At 43.5% G+C, this 23,438-nt stretch overlaps 3 protein-coding genes across 4 annotated transcripts; 1 reads left to right on the top strand and 2 right to left on the bottom strand.

Annotated features, from left to right (window-relative positions):
* Positions 1-2,709: 2,709 nt before the first annotated feature.
* Positions 2,710-6,484, bottom strand: surf2 (surfeit 2). Its single transcript, XM_080477348.1, has 6 exons — positions 5,681-6,484; positions 4,917-5,068; positions 4,639-4,742; positions 4,366-4,551; positions 3,604-3,743; positions 2,710-3,518 (listed from the first exon to the last, which is right to left on the bottom strand). The coding sequence occupies exons 1-6, from the start codon at positions 5,753-5,755 to the stop codon at positions 3,426-3,428; spliced, it is 750 nt and encodes a 249-aa protein (XP_080333474.1). The 5' UTR covers positions 5,756-6,484; the 3' UTR covers positions 2,710-3,425.
* Positions 6,485-6,831: 347 nt separating this feature from the next.
* On the top strand, positions 6,832-10,366 carry bbln (bublin coiled coil protein). 2 transcript variants are annotated; one of them, XM_080476745.1, is made up of 2 exons: positions 6,832-7,181; positions 8,560-10,366. In XM_080476745.1, exons 1-2 carry the CDS (start codon positions 7,103-7,105, stop codon positions 8,796-8,798), a joined length of 318 nt encoding a protein of 105 aa, XP_080332871.1. In that variant the 5' UTR covers positions 6,832-7,102; the 3' UTR covers positions 8,799-10,366. The 2 variants fall into 2 exon arrangements, with proteins under 2 accessions (XP_080332871.1, XP_080332870.1); XM_080476744.1 differs by having other exon boundaries at positions 6,838-7,187; positions 8,560-9,971.
* A 33-nt stretch (positions 10,367-10,399) lies between these two features.
* On the bottom strand, positions 10,400-22,616 carry ciz1a (cdkn1a interacting zinc finger protein 1a). Its single transcript, XM_080476743.1, has 16 exons — positions 22,470-22,616; positions 21,779-22,041; positions 19,171-19,298; positions 18,435-18,691; positions 18,210-18,333; positions 17,258-17,345; positions 16,727-16,830; positions 16,557-16,636; positions 15,419-15,598; positions 15,203-15,318; positions 14,216-14,309; positions 13,543-13,647; positions 13,339-13,467; positions 13,141-13,219; positions 12,935-13,056; positions 10,400-12,481 (listed from the first exon to the last, which is right to left on the bottom strand). Exons 2-16 carry the CDS (start codon positions 21,952-21,954, stop codon positions 11,813-11,815), a joined length of 2,451 nt encoding a protein of 816 aa, XP_080332869.1. The 5' UTR covers positions 21,955-22,041; positions 22,470-22,616; the 3' UTR covers positions 10,400-11,812.
* Positions 22,617-23,438: the final 822 nt, after the last annotated feature.

Genomic DNA, 23,438 nt, shown 5'->3' with positions numbered 1-23,438 from the left:
TTGCACTGTGGCTGAATTCATTCATTCATTTTCCAGAAAATGCTTCCTAATCTGGTAGTTTCTAAAAGTGCAGTCGTCTGTCTCATCACCACAAACGTCAATAAACTGAACGAGGCTCTGGAAGGCCGACAGCATCAATTTTACAGGGAAATGATTCAGTGACCTTTCATCTGTATCACACACCTGCATAGGTCACATCAGTCAGCCAGCCAGTGAGCCAGTCAGTCAGTCAGTCAGTCAGTCAGTCAGTCAGTCAGCCAGCCAGCCAGCCAGCCAGTCAGCCAGTCAGTCAGTCAGTCAGTCAGTCAGCCAGTCAGTCAGCCAGCCAGCCAGTAAGTCAGTCAGTCAGTCAGTCAGCCAGTCAGCCAGTCAGTCAGCCAGCCAGTCAGTCAGTCAGTCAGTCAGTCAGCCAGTAAGTCAGTCAGTCAGTCAGTCAGTCAGTCAGTCAGCCAGTCAGCCAGTCAGTCAGTCAGCCAGTCAGCCAGCCAGCCAGCCAGCCAGTCAGCCAGTCAGTCAGTCAGTCAGCCAGCAAGTCAGTCAGCCAGTCAGCCAGCCAGTCAGTCAGCCAGTCAGTCAGTCAGTCAGTCAGCCAGCTAGTCAGTCAGTCAGTCAGTCAGTCAGTCAGTCAGCCAGTCAGCCAGTCAGTCAGTCAGTTAGTCAGCCAGCCAGCCAGTCAGCCAGTCAGCCAGCCAGTCAGTGAGTCAGTCAGTCAGTCAGTCAGTCAGTCAGTGAGTCAGCCAGTCAGCCAGTCAGTCAGTCAGCCAGTCAGCCAGCCAGCCAGCCAGCCAGTCAGCCAGTCAGTCAGTCAGCCAGCCAGTCAGCCAGTCAGCCAGTCAGCCAGCCAGTCAGTGAGTCAGTCAGTCAGTCAGTCAGTCAGCCAGTCAGCCAGTCAGTCAGTCAGCCAGTCAGCCAGCCAGCCAGCCAGCCAGTCAGCCAGTCAGTCAGTCAGTCAGTCAGCCAGCAAGTCAGTCAGCCAGTCAGCCAGCCAGTCAGTCAGTCAGTCAGTCAGCCAGTCAGCCAGTCAGTCAGTCAGTTAGTCAGCCAGCCAGCCAGTCAGCCAGTCAGTCAGTCAGTCAGCCAGCAAGTCAGTCAGCCAGTCAGCCAGCCAGTCAGTCAGTCAGTCAGTCAGTCAGTCAGCCAGTCAGCCAGTCAGTCAGTCAGTTAGTCAGCCAGCCAGCCAGTCAGCCAGTCAGCCAGTCAGTTAGTCAGCCAGCCAGTCAGCCAGCCAGTCAGCCAGTCAGTCAGTCAGTCAGTCAGTCAGTCAGTCAGTCATTTTGCCAGCCAGCCAGTCACTTTCGGAGCTCGGGTTCACGAGCCAATCTCTCATTTCCACCACGGGCGGACGACAGAGATCCGGGTGTCAAGACGACGAGGGCGACGTTTCGCCAGCTGGATCACGTCGGAGGACAAAGACGCCTCTTGTTCCGTCTGCTTGATGCAAAATGAAACTCTGTGGTCCAGGAATTCCTCCCAGTGAACAATGAGCATCTGCAGGAGGGTTAAAACCAGCCGGCCGCCTCGACCATTACCCAGAATGCACTTAGATGATCATCACACGATCATTTGTAACTAGAGCTGCACTCGGTAGAGCGCAGACATTCGCCCACACTGATCTCCTCCATGAGGTTCCTCTCTCGTCCACTCATCCCTGATGATTTCACGCTATTCAGGCGAGTAGTTTTTTGTGAAAAGTTGGTAAAAAACATACATATAAACCAATAATTAAATACACGCAGATGAAAACAGAACCTTCTCACCCAACTTTCATTGGCGAAGGTAATTATGTGCATCGTAAGTTAAATATAATCTACTTGTGCTCGGTGACATTTTACTCCTTTTTTTTTTAATGATTTTTACTTGAGGCCGAGTTTAGAAGTCAATGTTTTCAACTGGAAATGTAAAACTTCCGTGTGTTCACACCATGAGGCTCAGAGCCACGGAAAACACGACTTTTTGAAAAGAGTTGCGGCTGTTTTATCAGTTCTACAACATACTTAGATTTTTACTATTTGTTTTTCTATTAATGCAGTTAAGCATTTTGTGGTCTTTATCTGTGAACAGTGCTATATAAATACATTTCCTTAATTACTTCTGCACATGCTCAGTAGCTGGACGATAACGGATTACCTCTGTGGCGTCACGACTCCCAGTCCGTATTCTCCTGGTAGTTTTATTTTGACAGTCACCATAATAACAATCCAACTTGGTGGTCTGTCCACTAGAATGTCCGTGTTCTCCCAGTGTTCATGTTTATAGCGGATTCTTCTCTGTTTGCATGCGTGTGTGGTTTCATGACAAAAAACAACCACTAGCGCCAACTAGTGGACCAACATGAAAACTGAATCATTTTCAAAATGCTGCCGTGTAAACGCTAAACTTTTCTGAAACGAAAACACAGAATCGATTCACTTGAAACATCGCGTGAGCGGCGTCTAAATGTAAAACATACATCATCGTATACGTCCGGCTCTGTAATAACGTGTTTTTTCTCTGGGCTCCAGCGAGGAGACGGGGAAACGCCGTCGTGTCGTCTTTTCCACATCATTTACCTCGTCAGACTTCTGAGCGTTCACATGACAGAAGTGGGGGACGTCCAGACCGAGGCCGTGGGACAATAACCTCGTCCTTCTTATCTCGCGGCCTTGGCAGAGAGGAGGAGCTTCTCTGCTTTTGCGGAGAATGTTTAGACGTGTAGAGTGACGGCGGGGGGGCTGTGAACTGTGCACTTTAATCTCTTATTGTGTGTTTCTACAGTCTTCAATGTGCTTTATCAATAAAGTTGATTATTTTGAATAAGAGAAATCTATTTCTAGTCAATTTACGTTCAGGAATCTGAACAATCTTCAAAATCATAAAACGACTCCTACTTCTATTTTACATCAACATCAACAGTCTAATTTTACATTTTAAGAGTCATTACACTCAATTCAGTTAATGTTTTAACCCTTTGTGGGGTATGTATGGAAAGAAAGGAAGGACATTAAATGTTTTAAAGTTGGTAAAATTTGCCATTATGCAACAAAATAAGTTTCTTCATGTAAAACTCATTTCAGATTTTATGGCGGAAAAAAAAAAGGTCATGTGATTTATTTTGTGATCTTTGAGATTTTTGTAAATGAGAACTAAAGTCCAACAATTTGATCATTTATTGACCAAAACATGAGAATTTTCTAAACAGTGTTAGAGTGCACCTGATTAAATATTAAACTATAGAAGCCTTTTAAACATTTTTAAGGAATTACACCCATCACGATTCTTTGGGGAACAAAAACAAACAAAACAAGGTTTGCAAATCCGTCGTCGTCATCGTCTGTTTTATAGAAGAACAGAATCAACGCCTCGCAGCTTCAATGTGTTTCTGTTGGAAACCAGCCGCAAAGTCCAAACATCCTCTCCGAACACCACAACGGTTCAGATTCTTCTTCCTACTTTCCGTTTTGCACTTTGCCTTGTTTGTTGCGTCCTGATTTACAACGGCCGTTTATGAACTTCTTCTGGACGTTTCCAGCCGCCTGAACCTGGAAGGAGGAAACAGGAAGACGGTCACGGCGCCGCGGGACAACGGTGTCACGTTCGCTGCTGACTCACGACTATTCCACTCACTTTTTTACGTTTCTGCACGGCTTGTTGATCCACCTCCATCTCCTCGTCCTCGTCTGTTTGGAAGTCATCTTCCTCTTCCTCTTCCTCCTTTCCTCTCGCTGTGCTTTCCTCCGTCGAGTTTCTTAGCGTGAACATGGAGGCTGAGGAGACGTAGAGGGCAGCAGCACCAGTCAACGAGGTGAGGATCTTTTGAGACGCAGCTCGTTGATCTCAGGCCCCGTTTAGCAACGACGTCTTGAAGTGACAACGCAAAAACTTTGGGCGCCTGTTTTGACAATAACGGTGCTCAGAGCCACTGAAAAAGCAACTTTTTGAAAATGCTCTCTGTGTAAAAACGGAGGAAAATGCTGATTTTGGAAAATACTCAGACTCCGTGGGAACGGGGGGGAAAACTCAACTTTTAGAAAACACTTTGACTCCATCTCCATGCAAACAGTGGAGATGCAACTTTTTGAAAAATGCTTTAACTCCGTTTCCATGGAAACAGCAGAAAATGCAACTTTCCAAAAACAGTCAAACTGAGTCTTTGTGGTTTTTAAAGCTTCTTTACAAAAACAAACTGCGCCGACCCGTGGCCCTACGTGCTGACTCCATCATTTTCAGTGTTTCTGCCGTTGCCCTGTTTTCGGAAATGAAAATGCACTCATGCATGTCGTGCAAACGGGGCCGATAACAACGGCGTCGTGGAGCGCCTCAAGAGAGGAATTAACAACCAATGAACATTTTAGGTCTTCACAATAAAAGAAAAAGAAAGAGACTGACGGGGGTAAAGGTCGCTCATGCTGTCGTCTGAATCGCTCTGGTCTTCGTCACTGGATGAAGGAGCCCAAACGCTGTTTCCCTGTTTGGAGCTCCGCCCCCTCTCAAACGCCTCCATGGGCTGTTTGGGCCTTTTCTGTTTCAGTCTGGCAGGAACGAAGTCGACACCCAGCTTCACACACTCTTCATCTACCGCGGGAAGAAGAAGACAACCGGGGTCTGTCATCAGTTTTACTGCAACAACCTCTGGTACATGTAGACGAGAGGGGTACCCACATTTGGCGAGGGCTTTTTTGAAGCGCTTCCCGTTGACGTGTCTGTTGACGTGGTGCGGCTGCCTGTTCAGGTGTCTGAGCGTCAGCTTACAGAAGAGCTGATTGCTGAAAAACACACGAGAAGCATCAAAAGCGCAGCTCAGCTTTTCTAATTCAATTCATCTTCCACAAAATTATGAAAGAAAAACATTTTAAAAGGCACTTCACAGTGACATTGGCCCACGTGGGTCTGCATTTTGGCCTCTGACACTGCAGCAGCTGACAGGAGGATTTTCTTACGGTTGTTTGGTGCTGGGCACGACGTGTGGCTCATACTGGCTGTAGTTGAAGTCTGCTGCAGCGCTCAGCTTCTCATATTTCTTCCCCTGGATGAACTTCTGCAGCTCCGACAGATTACACGGAAACTCGTGGCCGTTCAGGGTACATTTAATCTGGAATTAAGTGCAACATTGAATGACATTTGGTCAACTCAATTATGAGTGTATTTTAGCCACAGTTAGCATCACAGTGTAGATTATGAGTGTATTTTAGCCACAGTTAGCATCACAGTGTAGATTATCAGTGTATTTTAGCCACAGTTAGAATCACAGTGTAGATTATCAGTGTATTTTAGCCACAGTTAGCACCACAGTGTGGATTATGAGTGTATTTTTGCCACAGTTAGCATCACAGTGTAGATTATGAGTATATTTCAGCCACAGTTAGCATCACAGTGTAGATTATGAGTGTATTTCAGCCACAGTTAGCATCACAGTGTAGATTATGAGTGTATTTTAGCCACAGTTAGCATCACAGTGTAGATTATGAGTGTATTTTAGCCACAGTTAGCATCACAGTGTGGATTATGAGTGTATTTTAGCCACAGTTAGCATCACAGTGTGGATTATGAGTGTATTTTAGCCACAGTTAGCATCACAGTGTGGATTATGAGTGTATTTTAGCCACAGTTAGCATCACAGTGTAGATTATGAGTGTATTTTAGCCACAGTTAGCATCACAGTGTAGATTATGAGTGTATTTTAGCCACAGTTAGCATCACAAACCTTCTTCCCATCAGTCAGCTGAAGAAACGGGTGGTTGAGGAGAACCGCTCTCAGGTCCGCAGGAAGCTCGTCCATGGCGAAGAAACGCTCTCAAACGCGGTTGTTCAGTTTATTCCAGAGAAAACCTCAACACGTGGGTTTGACGGGCTGGTTGGGACGGACGTTTACGTCCCACAGCGGAGGAAGTTCTTCTCTGTTTTGAACGGAGGCTTCATGACAGGAAAATGTGATTTACTGCCATCTAGTGGGCAGAAATGAAACTGCACCCTAAATGTAGACAGTCTTCTTCTGTTTACTAGGCGGACCCGCAACTAGTATACTGCCACCAAGTGGACATAACATGTAACAAACATGTCACAGATAGATAGATAGATAGATAGATAGATAGATAGATAGATAGATAGATAGATAGATAGATAGATAGATAGATCTATAAAATGTTAATATTATATGACGGATGATGTGCTGATCTCCAGCAGTTTATACCCCGCAGGACATTCTTAGCTTAACTTTATTCATAAAGTACTTTGAACAAAAACTATAACTGAACCAAAGTGCTGTACATAAACAGACACGTGTGTGCCACTATCCTATTTTACATTTTTTTCTAATCTATTGGTGAAATGTGGAGCTGTCGTCATGACAGAATCTCCCCATGTCGGATTAATGAAGTTTGATTTGATCTTTTCGCCTCTTATCTTTCTTATCTCTGGTTGAAATGAGCTTCTTCTCTTCTTCAGTCTGTGTTCTGGTCTTAGTCTGGACTGTGTGTCTGAGTCAGTTTTAAAAAAACGGAACTTAAACAATCAAATTAGTTTAAGCTCCTTTACGTTTGAGTCACGTATAACTGGTTTAATCACGTGACAGCAGTGAGTCAGCTGACCCACGGCTCAGCCTCACAGAGAAGAAGTAAAACAAGAGCTCCCACTCTTCTGACACTTCAGAAACCAGAAATGTAGTCGGTACTTTAGCTACGCAAATCCAGAAATAAACCAATAACATTTTGATTGCAGTTAGAAGCTGTTATTTATTAATCTAGAAGAAAAAAATGTTTCTTCAATTCGCAGGGAAGGTTATTGATATAAAATATTACTGAATGTTGCCTCACGCACGTATCGATAAAATGCGGACAGAGTGAGACGTCTTCGTTTAGACTTAGACTCCGCCCACTTTAAACCTGGAGGAGCGTCGAGCTAACAGAGAGAAACCTTCAATAAAAACATTAAAAATATCAACAAAACTTTGATTTTCAAGGGCAGCGATTGTTAATTCTGCTGAATCTTCACATTTACTCTTTAAAGCTGTTAATTAATTGAAGCTAACTAGCTGGTTTGTAGCGTTAGCCGACGAGGCTTATTTATTTTTTTCATTTTACTATTGAAGGTGAATTTGTTTGTAATTAAACAAATTAGATTTTTAAAAATGTCGGGACCAAACGGAGATCCGAACATTTCTATTGACGATGGGATCATCGACGATGAGGACGAGTTTGAAGAAGAAGGTGAGAGTACGTTCAATCAATTTATATATTTCAGATTAAAAGTTTATATCACGAAAAAGTGTGAATAAAGTGACTTCCAGACACTTTGACGTGTTCAGCTACAGTTGTTTTTCCCTGATTGTGAAAAATCTAGATTAGAAATCATATTTTGTAAGTTTAAAATTGTCATATTGTATTTAGCTTTTTAAAAAAAGCTATTATACCAATTAAAATATATAATATGCGTCCTTGCTTTCATTATTTTACTAAATTTCCTCATATATATTGTGGTAAAAATAAATCAAAGCACATTTCTCAGATTGTAAAGTATATAAAATATGGTAAACTCGTTGAGGCTGTATATACTGCAGCATTCAGACACAAGGCAGTTCAGTGCTTTACAAGGAAATACATTAAAACAAACCGATTAAGGAAGACATAATAAAAAAAATACATTTATTTTTGTTGTACTTTTTTATTTGGTGAATTAATTTAAGGCATGCAACAGTTCAGTGTATGTGTACATTATATATATATATATATATATATATATATATATATATATATATATATATATATATATATTTAAACATAAGTTATTTCTGATATAAATACATCCTTTTTTATTTTAAATAAAAATATATTTGCACAAAATAGATCTATTTTTGACTATACATACACACATACTTATAAACATAAATCCTATACCCAGTTGACATGCTTGAAAAGGAGTATGAGAAAGTAAAACATATCCAATCCTATACCCTTCTCCAATATTTGATACTCATCTAATTTAATTATCTTCGTATTATAAATATATAGTTTTATATAATAAAATTCATTCAGTAAGAATATCGAAGACATAATAAATATTTATACACCTATACACACACACACACACACACACACACACACACACACACACACACACACACACACACATATATAAACAGTGCATCCATTCCCAATATACATATTCACACACCCAAACAATTACATAAAATATACTTTATCAATATAAAAATAACAGAACCAGAGTGAAATCGATTGTTTAATGGTCCTGAGGATGTCAGCAGGAGGTTTGTTCCTCAGGTGAGGAGCGTCGGAACTAAAAGATAAGCTTCATCTCGTTTTCCTGACAACTTCTGATCCCTGGTTTGTCTCCTGATCTCTGGTCTGTCTCCTGATCTCTGGTCTGTCTCCTGATCTCTGGTCTGTCTCCTGATCTCTGGTTTGTCTCCTGATCCCTGATCTGTCTCCTGATCTCTGGTTTGTCTCCTGATCTCTGGTTTATCTGCTGGTCCCTGGTCTGTCTCCTGATCCCTGGTCTGTCTCCTGATCCCTGGTCTGTCTCCTGATCTCTGGTTTGTCTCCTGATCGCTGGTTTGTCTCCTCACAGAGTACGTGGCCATCAACTCCATGCTGGACCAGATCAACTCCTACCTGGACGACCTGGAGGAGAAGAACGACGCGCTGAATGGAAAACTGCACGACCTGATGGAGTCCAACCGGCAGGCTCGTCTGGAGTTCCGGGCTCAGCTGCAGCAGAGGGAGGAAGAAGATCGAGCCGGGGACGGGGACTTGTCCTCATCGTCGCATCCCGGAAAGGAGGACCTGAAGGAGGACGGGGCCTCGTAGAGGAGCGAGGACAGCCCGTAGCTCAGCGGGAAACTGGGAGAGAAATATTTCTAAACGGACTCCTGGTTCCTCTGAGTTTAGACCGCGGTGATGATGATGATGATGATGATGATGATGATGATCTCCACCTCTTCCATCGCTGAACTGGAACCGCGAGCTATTTATTGACCTCCAGCAGCTTTGTCTCAACATCCGATGTCCTCAAGCGTTTCATTCCAGACTCGTTCAGATAAATGTGTTGTGGAAATATATATATATATATGGTCATAATTTAAATTAAGATGACATGAAATACTAGAATGAGTCAAATATGTTATTAAATATGCAGAATGGTGAGTTCATGTGGCTGGAAACAAACCAGTTGTGGGAATTCCCACTTCCCAGTTGGAGTTCATTCACGTGACAATCCCCCACAGAGTATGAAGAACAATGATTTAAAAACTCTGAAATAAAGTCTATATTGTTCATCTATTTCAACATATTCAGAGTTATTTTCCATCAACACAGCTAACAATTTGGATAATTACCAGTTTGGGAAATTCCCACTTCCCAGTTGGAGTTCATTCACATGACAACCCCCCACATAGTATAAAGAACAGTGATGATCTCCTATAAAGTCTGTATTAGCCATTTCTCATTTCTACATATCTGGATATATTGTCCATTTATATAGGTGGGGATATGTATAATTACCAGTTGGGGAAATACCCACTTCCCAGTTGTGGAACCCTCCACATAGTCTGCAGAACAATTGTGAACTACCATGAAGTCTGAATTATTCCTCCACTCCTTCATATCCAGAAGTATTGCCCATCAGCTGGGAATTGGGACAATTACCAGTTGGGTAAAAGTCCCACTTCCCAATTGGAATTTATTCTCGTATTTATTAGTCGTTCATGCAGCAGGGAAGTGGGATAATTAATACTTTAAGAAATTCCCATTTCCTAGTTTATATGGGTCACATGACCAAAGTGAATACCACCGCCTCCACAAGTCTCACTTTCCCATTGGGAAGTTCCCAGTTTGACTGCATACAGATGCATTCTTCCCAATGGGAAATGGGATCTTTCCCACTTCCCAGCTATTCGTAAATGGATAATTTCTCAATTTTTGTAACGACGCTGGATAAAGAAACGAAATCTGATGGAGTATTAATACATATTATAAAGTACCGAAAAAAAAATTCCGAGAAATTCTGAGTTTGACTTTGTAAATTCCCAATCTAATGAAATCCTTCTGTAAATAGTGAACAATTTCTCATTCCCATACAGGTTATAGAGTAATCCAACATACATAAACAGACCTCATAATTAAAAAAACAGTCACATGATCAAGATTTGAAATTTCCCAGTTTTCATGAACGCACCACGAGAATCAGCTCCAGTCCCAATAAATTGCACTAATCCATCTTTAGACTTATTGAGTTTGTACGAGGCGATTTAGTAGAATAACAACATGCATTTCTTCTTCTGCTATTTTACCTTCATACTTTTCTCATTTCTTTCTTCAGGGAAGTTCAAATGCGTCTCCTTGGTGTGCGTGATGCAGTTTGAAACGTTTAACCCATTAAAGAAAAAAAACAAAAAAAACACACAGCCGGGGAATTGTCAGACATTTTAATATAAATTAAGATGACTCCCAATCCGAGAGGAAAAAAAAACCAAACATCCAAAAATACATTAAACCTCCAGCAGTTAGAAAACATCACCTGTTTGTTCGTCTCAGTGTCAGAAGCTGATCTCTCTCTCTCTCTCTCTCTCTCTCTCTACGTTATGGAGGGGGTCCGCACTTCTTTATTAAAAAAGATCTCTCACGGCTGTGAAACAGGGTTTGGTTGTTAAGTTGAGATTTCTCTTCCTAACTCCTACTCTCACACACACACTCACAAAAAAAAAAACTTCCTTATTGCAGATGGTAAGAGTTGAGCGACCGACGACCTCTGAAACAAACCACAACAATGTCAAGAAATAGTAATAAAAAAAAAAAAAAAAACTGAAAACAAAATGCCCGGGATGGCGGTACGATCAGATTCAAAATGCAGCATTTCTCACCACTCTCGCACTTCCGTTTTAAAAAAAAACAAAAAAAAAATAATCTGCTTGGTTACACTCTACATCTCAGCTCGCTAATAATAATCATAATAATAATGAAAATTTAAAAAAAAGCATCATCAGCTACCTGGTTAGGAAACGTGGACGACGGTTCCACTTTTACGTCCAAGATTTATTTATTTATTTATTTTTTATTATCAAATCGAGTCTCCTGGTGGACGTCTGGATGCTTCAGGGTGGGAAATGAACAAACATGTGAGCCAGTCACAGAAAAAACAAACTGTTTCTTAATCCGAGGCACATTTTAAATAAATTCAGGAGTGGAATTAATGTGAAAATCATCAGATCACCTAGAAATAGTGACAAATCCACATATTCCTGGAGTTTTAGTGTGAAGATGTAGAAGTTCACAATGAATTTGTTAAAAAAAAAAAGAAAAAAGGCTATGAAGGAGCTGAGCGCGTTAACATTAATCTACCATTTAGAACGTAGCAAACTTTTACTGAAGCGTTGTGTTTGTTCCTTTCCGTGGCGTCGGGTCATCCGTTTTTGGTTATTGTCCATTAGGTGGTGCTGTTCACCGCCACTGACTTAAGTAGGATACGATATGTTAAAAATGCATTAAGAAACAGGGTGTGTGTGTGTGTGTGTGTGTGTGTGTGTGGGCGTCGACGTGTTGATGTCATAAGGGGTTGAAATGAACGGCTGGATGTTTGAAATGTTTTCCCAGAATCACTAACTTCCTCCCCGTCGCGTTTAATTCTCCGCCCTGCCAGATTGTGGCGGTGACTCACCAGCAGGGGTCACCGTTCCGGTTCCCGTTGTTAGAGCGAGGCGGTTCCGTGTTCCATCTTGGTCTCAGGGTGTTTTTTTCCCCCATGAAGCAGCTCTTCACACGCTCACTTCCTGTCCTGTGGGTGTGACTCTACCGCGTTTTGTTCCGTCTCCGAGCCGCCGCGCCGCTTAGCGTCTGTTAGCGGCCCGTCCTGACCTGCGTTTCGGCGCCGCTTTCGCCTTCCCGGCGGCGTTTCGTTTCCCTGCAGCGGCGGGAGCCTCCTTGTCCTCCTCTTCCTCTTCCTCGGGGACGATGGCGGCGCCGGACTCCGACTCGCCCTCCAGCTCGCCGCCGGCCGGCTCCTCGGCCAGACTCTCCAGGAAGGGGACCTGCTCGCCGCCGGCCGGATTCTCCCGGGAGAACATCTCCTCCACCTCCTCCAGGAGGCTCAAGTCCCGGTACGTGTCGTCCTGCGAGGGCGGCTCAGGCTCCTCCTCCTCCTCCACTTGGGTTAACGTCTCCAGCTGGGCGAGGGCGTCGCTGGACTCCAGGGCGTCGCTGGACTCCAGGGCGTCGCTAGGCTCCAGGGTGTCGCTGGACTCCATGGCGTCGCCGGGCTCCAGGGCGTCGCCGGGCTCCAGGGCGTCGCCGGGCTCCAAGGCGTTGCTGGGCTCCAGGGCGTCGCTGGGCTCCAAGGCGTCGCTGGATTCCAGGGCGTCACCGGGCTCCAAGGCATCGCTAGGCTCCAGGGCGTCGTCGTCGGCGAGCGAGTCCAGCGGACAGTCGGCGGCGGTTTCTGGAGACTCTCCGGGACACGTGACGGCTTCTTCCTTCTGTCCCACCAGCGCTCTGTACCTCTGAGAAACATGAAGAAACAAGAAGGTTCCTCAACGGCGACGCTTTACTTCCTCCACGTTAGCGACACGCCGACACCCTTATAGTCGGATTCATCAAACTAAAGTCTTCAGGAAACTAAAATCAAAGAACCTCTAGAACGCACAAACTCATCAAGGCACGACAACGGCGCTCGGAGACACTGAAAACTCAAATACTGTATATAAGTATATGTAATAACGCCGCTGCTACGACTCGCTCTTCTGCACACGCGCGAGCAGATGGACGATAACAACCACGAAGTCCACGTTCTCCCCGGACTTGATTTGTAGTCGAGAGAACAAACTCAACTTAAAACCAATTCTAATTCAACCTTCCTGTGAAACGTCAGGAAACCCTCCCCTATAGCTGTTGCATTATCTTAAAAATAAGAATTTTATTCATTTTGAGATGAAAAAACAAACCAACCAACCCACCTTGAGGTTCTCGAAGTGCTTCAGTGACTTGCAGTGAGTGTGCAGAGCGGACGACTCGAAGTGGTAGAACTTGTCGCAGAGGCCGCAGATAAAACCTGCGACCGGGACTAAAAAACTGGAGCCTGCGGTGAAGAGGACAAAAGAGACGTCCATTAAGTGTGACCTCACAGAGGTGGGTGGGGAGCGGGGGGGGGTTAAAGACGGACCGTAGACGGTGTTGGGGTCGTGCTGCTTGTCGCTCGCCATGTCGTCCAGAGTCACCTCTTTGAGGGAGGACCAGACGTCCTGCGATGATGGAAATAAAAAAAAAACATTAAAGCACGATGGAGATTTTTTTTTAAAACAGTTTCATCACAGATTTAATTTCATTGCAAAACGAGGAGGAAATTAAAGCTGAACTTTACCCGTCTGCCTCCCTGACCTCCGTCACCGCTCCCCTCCACGTCACTTCCTGCCTCGTCCTCCTCCGGCGAGAAGCCTTCAGTGTCCAGAGCGGCCAGCTTGCTCAAGGCCTCGCATCCTTTTTCCTGAAGCTGGAGAAACAAAACGCCGATTCATGGGAAAACAGGTTATAAAAGCACGACTACGTCAAAATAAAATCCTTTTACCTTCCGCTTGTGTTCCTGTGACTGCAGATGCTCTAGAAAGGCCTGAGGCGTCTTGAAGTGCTTCTTGCAGACGGCACAGGAGGAGATGTTCGTACTGCTGGCGAGCTGAACAAACAGGCAGAGTCACACCTTTTGATTTTAATTTATTATCATGTATTTTAAAGTTCTCCTATCCTCCTCCTCCTCCTGGTCTGGTCGCTCCAGAAACCTTCAGTATTCTAAGTTTCTAGCTCCTCCTTGATTTTCCTCATTTGAATATTGGATCATAGGAGCTGCATTCAGAATCTGCTGTGTCTGTGTGAGCTGGACTGGCTCCGCCCACACATGCCCATCTTGGGAAGAGGAGGAAGTACTTCCTCTCGTGGTGCCATGTGCCAGGGCAGAGCTGTCTAATTGTGGGAGGAGTCAAAGGGAGGGCCTACCTTGATTGGGATTGGCTGAACCCCTGATGACACTATATAGGGTTTGATTTCTGATTGGCTGGTTGGAGCAACACACTTTTTAAAACCTGAAACAAGCCAGGGACAGAGAGGACAGACTGTCTTCACTTCTGGGACGTCAGTCCAGGTATGGGGACGAGTAGTACTGTTGGGAAACTTTCAGGAAGTGGATTTTACACAATATGAGCCCTTCAAACTATCCATGCGGTTGTGTTCAGTGAGCAGCTGGTTACTTTGTGCTCCACGGTACGGCGGTGCGCCGCTGTGCTGCCGGTGAAATGTGTGTGACACGTCGGACACGAGCGCTTCGAGTCGGACTTCTTCTCTCTGCAGGAAAAGAAAAAAAAAAAAGTTTCTGCTCGGAGACGTTTTCAGAAGCTGCTGTGAGGTTTTGGGCCTCGTTCACACGACAACGTCGGAGCGAAAACGCAACAACCTAGTCATGTTTTGGGTGTTCGTTTCCATGACAACAGTTCTTGGGAGTGACTGAAGAACGCAACTTTTTGAAAACGGTTCCAAAGGTCGAACTTTTTGAATCCCCTGAAGACTGTGGAAAAGAAGGAACATGGAACTTTTTCGAAGACACCCTGACCGTGTGGAGAAAAAGGAAAATGTAATTATTTGAAACCTTTCCGACTCCGTGGAAACAATAAATGAAAGGCAACTTTTCCAAAAACGCTTACTTTGTCTCTGTGGAAACAAAGAATAGGCAACTTTTTGAAAATGTTACGACTCTATTTCCATGGCAACCAAGGGAAATGTAACTTTTAAAAAATTGTACAACTCCGTCTTCATGGAAATGAGGCCAAATGTAACTTTGAAAATGTTTCATTTCCATGGAAATGAAGAACTTTTTTTTTTTTCACATTGTGATGCCGTTTCTATGGAAACAAAGGAAAACGCAACTTTTTGAAAATGGTCTGACTCCATGTAAACGGCGGAAACGCTGCTACTGCGCACCACGGCCGTAGTAAATACTTTACCCGCACGCGCACAAGCAGAGGGACAATAACAACAATGGCGGCTTCCAGAACGGTACGACGGTACGACTCCCAGTCCACATTCAGCGTCTCCATGTAAACGGACGCCGTTTTACAAACATTTAATGGTAAAACGAAAAAACTAAGTGTTTTCACTTGAACCGTTGTCGTGTAAACGGGGTCTTTCGGGAATAGAAAGTGACATGCAGTTTTTTGTTTGTTTGTTTGTTTTGAACGGACCCCTGCAGAGACTCCTGCACCCGAGGCAGCAGCGTCACCAGGCAGGCGTTGCTCATGTGCTGAATCTCCATCATCCTCTGCTGGTGGGAAATGCTGTTCATGTGACTCCTGAAGTTCTGTGAACGACACAAACGGAGAGAGAGACGTCGGTGACGTTTCAGGCCGAAGCTGGAGCGGCGCGGTGATTCCGCCGTGTGTCCTGGCGTCTGGACCTACATGCTGGTTGTGGCAGGTGATGCTGCAGAGGTAGCAGTAGAACTTGTTGGCGTCCTCGGCGCCGCCGTCCTCGTCCTGGTTCTCCGGCGACGCCAGAGGACAGTCGTCGGCGGGGAGCGCCGGCTGCGGGTCGTCTTCGCTCAACCTGACGGAGGGCGACGGGGCCAGACGACTGCGCGCCTACGGGACGGAGTCAGAGGTCAGATCTGCGTGTGCGTTCCCACCAATCAGCCATAACATTAAGACCATTGAAACATCGGTCTGTATACAAAAAGATGGTTTATTGACGCTATAATCTTGACTGAGCACTGCTAATACCTCCAAATATTATCAAAAATACAGACTTTTTTATGTGTGAATCTAAACCAGAGAATTGTCTTCTTATAATACGTGAACGTTTTTCTGCAGCCAAAACCAATTTCCCCATGAGAAACACTATAAAATGAAAAAACCCTGAAAATAAAGCTTTTTTTAAACCTCTTTTCCATAGATATAATATCAGAATTAACATACTGTACAGACTGAATAAAGAACAAGACTTTAAAATAGGTGTTAAACATAAGGCCCTTGAGCCATAACCGGCCGAAAAAAGGTTCCAATCCAGCCATTAAACAATCAAGTAAATCGTCAACATTTAAAAGAAAGCAGAGATTTTTATTCTAAAACAATTTAAACAAGTTTTTTGGGGGACATTTATTGTATTTTGTACAAGAAGATTTCCTTAAAATTGGCTTTACGTTTAGATTACAGTAATTTTCCATAGTAAATGTTTGGTTTGGTGAAAATATATCGACGTTATCGTCACGTACACTCTGCGCCACTACAGAGAAAAACTTTTACTTTAAATTCAAAGGTTATTGTGGCGATGTTTTCCTGGTCCCGCCCACTCTGGATGAAATTAGGCCGTGGGTGGCCTCTGAATTAAAATGTGTCTGACACTCCCGTTTTTAAGGAAAAAATAAACAAATAAAGAAATTCAATTGGTGCCGAGATGTGAAAACAATCTGAAACACCAGCTAACAGTCTGAGTCGCTGTTCGAAAACCAAAAAAAGACCTCGTCATTACAGACACTTGGACAAAGATAAAATCATTGTTAAGTCATAATGTTCAGGCAGTTCAGTGTATTTCCTTCCTCACCTCATCGGCTCTCGTCTCTTCCGCCGTCCCGCCGTCGTCAGCCGTTTCCCCGGCGACGCCTCCGTCCTCCAGAGGAACGTCTGAGACACACAGAGTTGATCCACACTCGGTTCCAGACCTCAGAATCAATCTTTTTGTTCCACTTGGATCATCAGGTCGGCGGGTTTTACCTTCAGACTGGACGATCATGGCGCTGCTGTTCAACTCACTGGAAAGGACGCCGTCTGCATTAGTGTTGGACTGAACCAAACACGGCTCCTTAGATTTATCCTCCCTGAGAGGAAGAAGACAAAACTCGTCGTTGTTAAACGATCCTGAGCCCTCCTACTCAGCCCCACTCGCCTTGTCTCCACTCATGCTTTGTTGACATTACGCGCTACTCTGTCCGGTGTTTTGGTTTAACTGGTGACCGACCTCTGCCACCAGCCGTTAGCGGCGACAGATGTTACAATAACAAAAACAAACGGTACCCTACGTTAGACTTTAATGGAAATGTGGTTAAACGGCGTTCACCAGGACAGCTACGGATTTAGGTCGGTTTTTTTTAAAAGTGAAAAGGGGAAGCTAGAGGAAGCCGGTCACCAGTTAAATGGGAAACCAGTTAGTCCGAAACACTGGCGGCATCTGTGGCTCGGTCCCGTTGAATCCTCTGGTCGCCACCAGACAAAGAACCGGCGGCAGCATGAGAGCAGTTTTCTCACCCGTCTGTCTTCTGTTTCTTCACTACTGGTCCATCTTCTTCCTCCTCTGGGATCTCAACGGACCCGTCCACTCCCGCCACAGCGCCATCTACAGGCAGACAAGGGAAAACGACAATTTACCATAAGTCGATATTTTCACAAAACTAAACTATCAGTACTGTAAACTATTACAATCTCAATTTAAAACCAAGTTTAATAAAACTGAATGTTCCCAGACTGCCGCCATCGTCTCTCAGCACTTTCTGACCATTTTAGCTCTATTTTGTTGAAGAACATAAGAACACCTGGAATAAATCTTGCATATTATTTAATGAAAATCAACTCAGTCTTTCTTGACAAACCGTCCAAGTATCTCGTCGATCTTTTACCCAATCTTAACCCTCACTGCGACTTTCCATTGCAGCCAATCCCAGCGAAATATGTTCTTAACATCTTTGTTAAAATATCCAACACCTCTGCTTCCTGATCTTGTGGTAAATTTCATAGCCAGAGAATGTGTTGACACAGTCAACGACATATAACTAATGGAAAAAACTACCTTCGTGTTAAATTTAAAGTTTTTTAAGATATGGTCAAGGTGGGTTTCCTATACGGCGACGAGGCAAACTGGTTTTGGATTAGGAGGCCACAAGATAATCTCCCGACAATGGCGATGGAATTTTAATTTTATCCATTTTTCTTGCATCCCTGTTCTAATATCCCCCCCCGCATTGAATTGATGTTAAGTTAGTTTTAATATATAATTTTATTTTCTGTTCTACTGTCACTCATCTGAGGTGAATACTGACAATGACATGAATGCATGCAATGCTATGAAAATAATAATAATCATAATAATAAAACATTAATTTTAGGTGAATCAGTGTCATTAAACTGGATTATGTGTGAATAGAAGGAGAAGAAAGTTCAGTTATTCATATTTAGTTGGTTCACGTTGTAGCTGCAGCTCTACCTGTGAAGTCCTTGTCCGAAGCTTCAGTGCTGCTCGCTGCTGCTCCTGCTGGTGGGTCGTTGGTACTTCCTGCTGTCAGCTGATCGCTGTCCCTCTTCCGGTCAGGCTGGCGAGCTGCAGAGTCCTGCAGACGGAGACACAAACAACACAAGATGGGAGTTTAAACAGACACACACAAAAAAAGAGTATTTCTGATGGCGAACTCATTATGACGACTAAATTTACCGAGGTGGAGGAAGAAGACGAGGCCGAGGTATTTGCGGAGGGCGCAGCAGAGAGGGCTGCTGAGGTTACGGCGGGGGCTGCTGTGGCGTTGTTGTAGTAGCGAGCGTGCGGGTGGTAGGGTCGGGCAGCTGGGAAACCCATCATGGGGGACTTCATGGCCATGCCCATGGGAACCGGGCCAAGCAGGGACGACCGGGCTCCTGCGGTGAAGAACTGTCTGAACTGCTGTCCGCCCATCCCGAAGCTCCGCATGTTACCTGGGAGAAAGACAAAGCACAACATAACACACTTCAAAATTTTGAAGAATGAAGAATTCATTCCCTCTATGTCCGTGTATAGTTTTGTATTTATATCAAAATACAAAAAAACTTTATGTCGTGGTTTTAAACAACCTCACGGCCTCCCTGCAATACCACTGCAGACCAGCAGGGGGTCACAGCCCATATTTTTGGGAATCACCAACAACCAAGACCATTTACGAGACGTTTTCAAGTGAAAATGCAAAACTTTTGTTAAGTTTCGGTGTGTACACGAGGCCTAACTGAAGCTTTCCTGAACTGACCACCACAGCAATGCGTTTCTATAGCAACCAGCGAGTCTATTTGTACTAAACAGTCCTGCTTATTGTTACCATAGCGACACGAGACCAGACCAACTACTCCTGGGAGCAGGCAGGAGGTTGAGGTGACTACTTTGTGTTACGTGGTAAAAATAAAAGCTCTTATTCCAACGATACCCTGCATCTGCTGCATCAGTATGGCGCCCTGCAGCATGGGGTTGGGGGCGATGATGGTGGTCTGGGTGGCCTGACACAGGTTGACCATCCTGGGCGGAGGGGCGGTCTGAGGAGGAACGGGCATCGCTCTGAGAAAACAAGTAAAACCAGAGGGGGAGGAAACAACCATGGAACGTCAGTTTCAACAAACAAAGAACCTGTTAAAATGGGAAATTCACCTGATAAAACACCTTCATAACCTTTCAAAGTGCATTTATTCAACATTCAACACACCAGATTATCAAAATTATATTTTAATACTTTAAAGCAACTCTAAAACACCTTTATGCACTATTTACATGTAATAATATATGTTAAAATGCATTGTACTGAAAAAAAGCGCACATTTTTCACAATTTCTAGCTTAAAAATATTTAAACAGGGATAAATATCTCACTGGATTTCTCAACATCCAATCGAGAGCCACTAATTATTGAATAACCCATTATTAAGATCTACATAATTTCTTCAATCTGAACACATTAATCAGGTGAACTGACAGTTGAAGATGCTTTGTCAAAGAAAAGGAGGCAAAACATAAAAAGACACCCTGATTATAATGATAATTATAATAAAAGAGTTTATTCCTCTCAGTAATGACTATCTGCGTTAATCGAGAATTCAAAAACGGATAAAGAAAAGCTGGTGGAGAAAATAATACGATCCCACAATGGACTTTGTTTTATTCTGGGTAATTAACTTGAGATCAGAGATGGTCTGGACTGATTGTTACTGGCAGGAGGCCCAAAGTGACGTGATTACAGAAAGAAAGGTAAAGGTTGTACACTCACTACTGACGACGATCAGGAGTTTACATATTTAAATATGTAAAAACACAGATTTCTTTTCCCTCCATCAATGCTTTAGAAATGGAGCAGCTTATAAACTTTGTTGTTTTGGTCATTTTCCCTTGATTCTAATTTTTTTGTGCTTCTGAATTCTTTAGCCACCAGCTACGACAGAATGAAACTATTCGATCCCATTAAAAAAATTATTATTATTATTATTTTTTTTAGTTGATAGCATTTTCTTTGTAGATTGCAATTAATTGTTTTTATTCATATGTCAGATTCTGTCTTTTTGAATTTGCATGGAAATAACTGATCAGATAATCAAGCCACTCAACATCTGGCAATAACGATATATTCTGCAGCCCTGATATTAATATTAATAATAATAATAATAAATTTTATTTATTAGAACCTTTCAGGGCACCAAAGGTCACTGTACACCATGAACTTGTTAAGACACATTTGGAAAACAAGTTAAACAACAATAAGGTGCTACTGGTGTTGGATGTTGATCAAGTGACATAGAAAATAATAGAATTCAATATAGCAGGGGTGGAAAAATCAATTCCACATGAAAATCACATGGAAATGAGCATTAGTGTGAAGGGTCGAGGTACGAGTTGACTTTGATTTTGCTCCAGAAGAAAATTATCTCGTGATTAAAAAGCAGTTTGTGGGACAATTTTTATGAGCTAATGTTGCTCAGCATCAATTTGTCCTCAGATAACAATTTTATAAGTTTGTTTGCTCTGCTGGCAGAGGTGCCAGACACCATATAGAAACCAATTGTATAGTAATGAATAATAACAAACCAACTTTGATGATTTTAAATGGAATAACGCCAAAGATAACGCGATAATATTGCATGGATCATATAGAGTAACTTTCATTTGATTCAGGGCTTGTTTACACAACGTTTTTGTGTTTTCATTTAAGAAGTTTCATGACATTTTGAAAAAGGTGTCAGTTTACGCGGAAATGACTGAAAACGGTGTAGTGAGCATGTTGGGCCACTAGTGGGTGCTGTTATTTGTTTTTGTCATGAAACCACACACACACATGAGCGGATAATAATACATTATAAACAATAACAATGGAAGTACATGGACATTTGTATGGACAGATGAAGACATTAGTTTGCTATTCTGGGTGACTGTCAACTATAAAACTATCCATTCCAGGAGTCTCGACACTCCGAAAGCTGCCGTTGTCGTTATTGTCCATCTAGTCGCACACGTGCAGAAGAATTATATACTGTGACCGTGATACGCATGTGCAGCAGCAGCAGCGTTTCCACCATCTGCGTGGAGGATGAATGTTTTCAGAAAGTTGTGTTTTCTGTCTTGTGCATGATGACGGAGCCGGAGCGTTGTCAAAAAGTTTCACTTTGGAAGCAGCTTCCAGTCTCTCCGAGCACCATTATTGTGTGAACAGAACTCCAAATATAAATTAAAGTTTTGTGTTTTTGCTTGAAAACGTTGACGTGGAACCGGGACCTCAGAGTTTCCCAGTGACACTTTGCCGACCGGACCAGCAGAACCAAAGGGCCACAAATGGCCCCGGGCCTTATGATACTCAGGATCTAATACAGTCCAATATGCAAATACCCAGTTCAATCCAAATATATGAATTTGTTAAGAGTTTTAAATTAAAAGCTATAGTTTACAATGACACTATATAACAATTGTTGAGAAATGCGAGTAGATTGACGGATCGAGATCCTGCCTGTCATCCAGAGGGCCCGGCCTCGATCCTCGGCCTCGAGTGAGCGGTCTTACCGGGGTGTCTGGTGGTGATGCGGGACATGGTGCCCCGGAGGCGGCTGTGGCTGCGGCGGAGGAGGAGGTGGAGGCTGCTGCTGGAAGAGCTGCTGTAGCTGCCGGAGGTGCTGGTGGAACTGCTGCTGCTGCTGCTGCTGATGGTGCTGCTGCTGGTGAATGTGTGGGTTGAACATCACGGGTCCGAGCTTACCCCCGGTGCCGTGCACCTCACACCGGTACGGTCCGACACGGAGGTGAGCGGTGCCGACAGCACGCTGTACCTGGGTCGACGCACAGGGGAAACATTACAATGAGATAGTGCAACGTGCAGCTTTAAAAAGCGGCTGCAGACAGGTTGAATAAGACGAGTGCGCAGCTGCTCAGACAACAGGTCGCTCTCCTGCTTCATGACAACACTTAGCTTCTGTTAGCACGCGAGCTAACAATAATCTCCGTTTGTTGTGTGCGATTTCATATTCTGCCACGGTCAGATAAAACACCACAAGTGCACGCGAGACGTTTCGTTCTCATCCTCGTTCCAAACAGACCTAAATGCACAGATTTAGTGGATGAATCATAGCTACACCTGCTAAGAAGCTAACGTTAGCCACCGCTGAATGACTGAACCCGACGGGTTAGCTTAGCCTCTCGGCTAACGCACGGATAATAAATGCCAAGAGCGATTCAGTTTCGTTTTATTATATTTTACCTTATTTATCCGTCAGTTGGTCCTTCTCAGAAGATGTAACAACAACAACAATGGATTATCTTCCGAGAGAGATCATCGCACGGAGGTAAATAATCGATGTCACCACTGCAGCGCAACATACATAAAGCCGAAGAACCCGAAGCAGCCTCCGGTGAAGCCAGCGGAGCCTGGCGCCCCCTGGTGGCCGTCCGTAGAAGTGGCGTCTATGGCATATTTGTTATATTATATTATATTATATTATATTATATTATATTATATTATATTATATTATATTATATTATATTGAAAAAGCTTTTTTCCAAACAAAACTATCCGGGATACCCTTTTAATTGTAGCATCAATAGTAATCATTGGATTTTCTTGTGTGAGATAAATAATTTCAAAGCGTATTTTTCAAACCAACTATAAAGTGTATTGAATATAATACATTATCTGATATTATCCATCCATCCGTCCGTCCGTCCATCCATCCATCCGTCCATCCGTCCGTCCATCCATCCATCCATCCATCCGTCCATCCATCCATCCATCCATCCATCCATCCATCCGTCCATCCATCCGTCCGTCCGTCCGTCTGTCCGTCCGTCCGTCCATCCATCCATCCAAAAATGTCAACAAGATTTCCAGACAAAGACGCAGAGCAACAGTTATGAATAAAAATTGTGTTTTTTTAAAAAAATTTTTTATGAAGAAATCTTTCTTCAAGTCAACTCATGTCTCGGGCCTCAATAGTTGAGCTAGTTTTTCTCGTGGAACTTTGAGAAAATTAGATGCCGACCCCTGATATCATGACATTATTGATAAAAAAAAAAAAAAAATGATAATGGATCAAATATCTTATTACACTAAGGGAAAGTTATTTTTGGCTTTACTACATTGAAAACGACCGAAATTATGACTATTTGCATGTATTATGTTGTATTATTGCATTATTGGCAGGACAGAAACCCTGCAGCTTATATCAATCAC

This window comes from Lipophrys pholis (assembly GCF_963383615.2).
Source record: "Lipophrys pholis genome assembly, chromosome: 12".
In the NCBI taxonomy this organism is placed as follows: domain Eukaryota; kingdom Metazoa; phylum Chordata; class Actinopteri; order Blenniiformes; family Blenniidae; genus Lipophrys; species Lipophrys pholis.
The sequence above is the reverse complement of the archived record's forward strand: the minus strand, read 5'-3'. Positions and strand labels throughout refer to the sequence as shown.